Source organism: Alternaria rosae (genome assembly GCF_020736505.1).
Source record: "Alternaria rosae strain MPI-PUGE-AT-0040 chromosome Unknown BKA58scaffold_2, whole genome shotgun sequence".
In the NCBI taxonomy this organism is placed as follows: domain Eukaryota; kingdom Fungi; phylum Ascomycota; class Dothideomycetes; order Pleosporales; family Pleosporaceae; genus Alternaria; species Alternaria rosae.
In genome coordinates this window covers 4,161,606-4,167,560 of record NW_025763571.1, presented here as the reverse complement: position 1 = coordinate 4,167,560, position 5,955 = coordinate 4,161,606, and the positions used below count along the sequence as shown (strand labels likewise).

The following is a 5,955-nucleotide window of genomic DNA, read 5'->3' as shown; positions in this document are numbered from 1 at the left end:
GGCCATCGAGCTCTGTGATGCTTTGATCGATTAATCTCCCAATATCTTGAGGCTGGGAGCTAACATTCATATGAACAGGCGAGTCTAAGTACCTCCCCACTGAGTCGAGCTCTCGTGAGCTCACAAGGAGGCAGGCGTTAGGATGCGAATGGAGCACTTTGTTGATGGCTTGGAACAGCTCAAGTCGAATTTGGCCCTTAGATTCGTCTAGACCATCGACAATTATATGGATCCGAGGAAGCCGAGCAGACTCCGCAAGAAGTAGCGACTCACAGTCTCGGTTCAAGTGTTCATCTCCAGTGCTTTGTTGTTGGAAAAAAGCATGCTCGATTTGTGGTGACAAGTCAGTCCTTTTCTCGACTAATTGTCGCAGAAGTGAGCGGACAAGATACTGCGATGTTTGTTGCTCTTGGTCGCGATGCGTCAGGTACAGCTTTATAATGGCTGATTTTTCCGGCATCTCTCTTTGGAGATAACTGATGGCGACAGACCTGCCTTCGGGTAAGCATTGGTAGAAGAAGGGTCGAAGCACATATACATCAGTATCGTCTTTCCTACACCTCCTGAGATCCACACCGTCAGTATTACAAGCTGCGGCTACAAGGATCATAGTCGAGAACTTACGGCCGCCACGGCACCAAAACGTTTTAATCTCACCACGAGCCCACTTTTGGAATTCTGGCATTTCAAGAAACCAGTTTCCTGTTTCCGAAACCCATTCATTCATAAAGCCCTGGTGTTCCGCCGCGAAGGTTGTCCCGGACAACCAGTTCAAAACATCCTCACGATCTAACTCTTGTCAAGTCATCAGCGTTGCTTTAGGAGTGTGCTTAGGTTCGGCTCACGAAGTCGTGTCGGCGCGCTGATTGTAGAGCAGCCTTCATTACATGTATTAGCTTGTAACTCTGGATTGATAGAGAGCTGCGACTCTTCCAGCAACACCAAACACTTCCAAAAGTGCTTCGACAACATTGCTTGGTCTTTGTAGCATACAAGAAGTTCTAGCTCTACGTCGGAGCACGCAAAGCGTCCAACCGCTCGCGGAAACCAAGCTGAGTGGGCTCGTACTCTCCATCGAGTGAGTGGGGCAGTGAGTGCACAGTCTCTGAGACATGGTACGCACCTGCTGCTATCTGCTTGGCACAAGCATCTGCCTTCTCTCCCAACTCAGAGGCTTCGAGATACTTTTCGGTCAGAACACGAATATTGAGTAGCTCGTCTGCCTCTTCAAGTCCAATGTCTCCCATACCCGGAACGTTAAAGCGGTAATAACGGCCAGCCTTGGCAGCCTTGCTATCCTCACGGCGATAGAAGTTATCCGCAGTCCTCTCAGTCTGGGTGTTGAGATCTGCCAACGTCTGGGCAATGCTGGCAAGGGTTGGGTGAAATTCTTTGGGCGTCCCAATACCAGTGCCAAGGCTGACGATGAATTGCTCACGGCCTGGGAAAACCTCACCGGCTTCGCCGTGAAGGATCTCGACCGGATTATTATAATGGAGGCCGCCATCGGAGTACTTCAGGTCACCTACCACAATTGGTTCAAAGAATGTCAAGGCAGCGGACGTCGCTCGGCAAGCCTCCCATATCCGCATCACCTCAAAGCTTTGAAGCCGGTCAACAAGTGCGGGATACGAACAGATCGTATAACTTACGAGGCCTTTGGCTTCCGTCTGTTTCGATAGCTTCTCAAGACAACTGGCTCCGAAATCTTGTGATTGTGTGCAACGACGAAACTAGGACGCACAGTCAGTGAGTTCCGGCCTACTATCTCGAGTAACTGAGACGCACACTTTACAAACTGGATCATTTTCTTTGAGTAGCTCAGAATTTGCGTTATCTCCAATGAGTGATTTGATCGCTTCTTCCAGCGGTGCCGTCTTGAATTTGGGGCCCAATGTGACCTTCGCAGCGGTTGACGAGGCCCAATTCTTCGGCGTGAAAGCGTTCCGCGCTAGATTCGTGTATGCATTCTTGCATTCTTCGATAGATAGGCGAAGGCGACCAAGCATGACCGCAATGAGTCTATAACGCAGATGCAATAAGGTACGGAACTAGGGCATTGCGAGTTTTCGGTTTCACATACCCGCCGGTGCTAGTACCACCAATCATGTCAAACGCTTGCCATGGCTCGAGAGCCTCAAGACCTTGGTCTCTTCGATACTCGTTGGAAGCGTCCATGAGTTGCTCAAGGATCACGAGAGCTGACAGTCCTCGAACCCCACCACCATCTGCGTTTGTTAGCCGCGCCTTATCCCGTGTATTTGACATGTGCTTCAAGGATAGATTGTTGGTGCTTACCAATGACCAACAATTTGACAGGATCTGGCGCCGAAGCACCAGTGACATTCGCGCCTCCGACAGATGTCATGTTTTAAGATTGTTGTCGCAGGTAATGGCTACTGAAGCAGTTCAATCGGGCTATGGACACATTGAATGTGGACAAGGACATCGCCACTATTTACACTCAGAAGCTTTCGTGGCCAGAACCTTTCCACGTCTGACAAGCCTGGACCAGTCTGAGACAAAGCTGCATAGACATGAATGGCGTGGACCAATCTCAGATGAACGCGACAGAAGGTGGCGGTACGCCTCTTTCTTGGCGGGAAATCAAATACTGTTCAGCTTCTATCGCGAAGACTAGTGGAGCGCTTAGTTGTTAGGGCGTTGTAGTCAATGTCACCCCCGGACTCCGGCTTATGCGCATCAACTAAATCCTTCTCCTTTCTGCAAAACCTAGTCTAAAGCTATCTGACACTATCTAATTGCTCTTCTGTATCATGGATGGTTTGAAATCGTGGCGTCAGCTCGAAGTCCGGCCATGGCGCAGTCTACAGACGGCGTCGCGCCACGCGTAGATTAGCACCGCAGATAGTGCGATCATCGTCGCTTGCAGCCGTCTGACATACGGAATAGAGAATCGGTGCAGAACCCTATGTGGATGTCGAGACGTGACGATGTTGTCCATCTGACCGACTTTGGGTGGGTGGGAAAGGCGGAGAGGGGTAAAAAAGGCCTTAGATGTCGACGGTGCCGACTCAAAGAGTAGAGTGTGGCTTTGACTTAGACTGGGCTTGGTCTCGTTTCGGGGTCATTGAGATTGTACTTGAGCATACGGTATGATTGCGATAGCTTTGATGATGGTGCCGACTTAATCCCGATGACGCACATGTCGCCGAGCTGCAGCTCCAGACCCACCTTCCTCAACGATACAGCCTCTTGTCTTTCTTCCCACCAACTCCACAAGTCGACGTTCAAACAAAAGCCCTACGTCGCCGTCGCATTATAGCTCTTCGCCGTGCTTGACAATGTGGCTCTGGCCCTGACTAACTCTAGATGGGGAAATGTCGCGGCGGCTATGCTTTCTCAAGGGACCCTGCATATACATTTTATAAAAAGGGTCTAGCGTTAAACTACGCTTTAATCTGACATTTATCGCACTACAGCAATCGACCTTAACGTAGGTGCATGCTTCGCGGTCTAGCATGCTTCGCGGTCTACCTGTGCTAAGACCCTACTAAAACTACCCCTATTAACGTAGGTGCATAGCGAATAGCTAGGACAAGTAAGTGGCTAGCTTTTGCTAAGACCCTACTAAAACTAACGTAGGTGCATAGCGAGTAGCCGGGACAAGCGAGTAGCTGGCTTTTGCTAAGACCTTACTAAAACTACAACTATATACAACAGTGCAGGACTGTACAAATGTAATAGGCTAAAGCCTAGTTAGCTTATTCCTTAATAATATCTTAGTTACGTGTGCAAGTGTATGTAAAGGTTATTCTAAGATAACCTAAGATGTTAGTTCTTAGAAACAAGTAAGCAAGGTAGAACAGAGTTAGTATACTAGCATAATTAGTAGATTAATGTAATAGTACAAAAGTATAATAGCACGTTTAGTAAAATAATATAATATTATAAGAAATAAAGAAAAGAAGTATAATTCTTAGATTAAATACTAGAGTCTTATATAAAGTTAAATATACTAAACTATAAAGGTATAGTATCTAAGCTATATACTTATATAGTAGTTATAGTAACTTTTAATAATAGTAAGTATAACTTTCTAGTAGTAGTTATAATAGTTATAGTTACTTCTAGTAATAGTGTAGTAGTGAAACTAGTACTTAGACGAGCTAAAAGGCTCTTAGACTTAGAGGTTAGTATAGAAAATATAAGTAGAGTCTAAATAGTGTTTAGACGCGAAGACATAAATAATATATATATAAGAATACTACTAACTCTATATTAAGTACCTATTCTAATAGAGATAGTATAAATTACTCTACTATATATAGTAATTAACTAAAACTTAATCTATATAGCCTTCTATTATAAGACGCTATAAGCACGTGTTTAAGAGCTTACAAGAAGCGTTAATTATAGCTATATATAATATCTAGTGTAATATAAGATATTGCGTAAAAAATAGAGCAAAATATAAAGTAGTAAAAGATATAGCTAGAGCTATACGTAGCGCTTAGGCCTTAGCTAGCTAATTAATAGATTTTAGGTAGAATAGTAAGCTACCTAAAATCTATACGTTTAGGTATTAGAGAAACTATAGTAGTTACTATAATAGTACTTCTCTCTTACTTTTAAGCTTCTATAAGTAGAGATTATATTATATAGTGTAGTAGTTTAGTTACTAGATTTTTATTAGTTTTAGACTATATAGTAAGAACCTTACTCTTACTTTATTAAATAATCTAACAGCGATTTAGCTACTAATTTTAGTAGTTTGTAACGCTGTTTCTAGATGCTAACTTGCCGTAAAACCTCTCTAATCGTGCGGGCTGTAGTCTAAGCGGAAGCGTCTCTAGCTTTTCTACCTTAGCTAGCGTAGGCGTTAAATAAGTCTAAGAGCTAATTTAGTTTTCTATTAGAAATGCTACGGCACGCCTACAACTTAACTCGCTCTTCTAAATACTACAAGTAAATACTAACCTAACCTAAGATTATCTTGCTAGTAGAGTATTAAAGGCTTCTTTCTTTCTGTCTAGAGTAATATTAATAGAGACCTTATTCTTCTTTTCTTATTTCTCTTTTACAGTCTACATTATTGTTTAAACTTTAATTCTTATTATATTATTCTATTCTCTCTTTACGCCTTGCCTTAGATACACAGCTTTAGTTACATACTCTACCTCTACTTACTCTACCTTTTCTACGTCTCTGCAAATACTACACAACACGCAATAATATTTACTAGTTAAGAGTTTCTTTTATAACAGCGATTACACTAGATCTAATATATATAATAGTATAGAGCTAGACACTAATTAGATAGACGTTAACAAATTTGCTAACATTAATAATAAGAGTAATAAGAATAAGGCATAGCTTTTACCTAATAAGAATTATCTACCTACGTACTACCTTTAACAACTAGAGAATTTTAATAAATAAAAGTACACAAAAGAGAACTATAAGAAAAGTAGTACTTACTTACTTAATTATATAGAAGATTAGTAGAATAAGTACGTCTTCTATTCTCTTTAGAGCTTACGCTAGAAAGTATAAACTTACTCTAGTGTAGATGCTAGACGTACCTAAGGCAAGATTAAAATTGTAATTACGCGACTGTATCTATTACTACTCTATACGCGTTCTTTAAGTAGCTACTTATCTACTCTAAGAGAAAGAAAGGTAGAAAACGTTAAGAGACTAAGTTAGCTAGTTCTTTAGGTACGTATTAGAAGGTTTTCCGCCTAGTGTACAAAAGAGCAACTAGTGCAAGACTAGACAGTAAAATAAACTAGAGCATACACAAGGTATATACAGCTAGACTTTTTCTTTAGTATTACGAGTATAACTATCTAATATAATTAACAGGTACTAAGAAAGCTAGCAAAGAAACACAATCTAAAGAAAATTAGCTAGAATAAGACCTGTATATATATTAAGAATCTAGCGCGAGTGCTATAAACAAACCTAGTAATAACTAAAAAGAGATACCTC

The 5,955-nt window shown here is 41.9% G+C and overlaps 1 protein-coding gene across 1 annotated transcript; it reads right to left on the bottom strand.

Moving 5' to 3' along the window:
* Nucleotides 1-978: 978 nt before the first annotated feature.
* BKA58DRAFT_466603 (acyl transferase/acyl hydrolase/lysophospholipase) lies at nt 979-2,424 on the bottom strand. The gene is made up of 5 exons (XM_046175020.1): nt 2,299-2,424; nt 2,084-2,228; nt 1,789-2,022; nt 1,653-1,733; nt 979-1,602 (listed from the first exon to the last, which is right to left on the bottom strand). Exons 1-5 carry the CDS (start codon nt 2,366-2,368, stop codon nt 1,008-1,010), a joined length of 1,125 nt encoding a protein of 374 aa, XP_046029829.1. The 5' UTR covers nt 2,369-2,424; the 3' UTR covers nt 979-1,007.
* Between the last annotated feature and the right edge of the window lie 3,531 nt (nt 2,425-5,955).

What these genes read in the sequence shown, in the direction of transcription:
- BKA58DRAFT_466603 (XM_046175020.1), bottom strand. Translation starts at nt 2,368, where the DNA reads ATGACATCTGTCGGAGGCGCGAATGTCACTGGTGCTTCGGCGCCAGAT. An exon ending in GGTGGTACTAGCACCGGCGG is followed by an intron (nt 2,023 to 2,083) that starts GTATGTGAAACC and finishes TCTGCGTTATAG; the next exon opens with ACTCATTGCGGTCATGCTTG. An exon ending in AGACGGAAGCCAAAGGCCTC is followed by an intron (nt 1,603 to 1,652) that starts GTAAGTTATACG and finishes CCGGCTTCAAAG; the next exon opens with CTTTGAGGTGATGCGGATAT.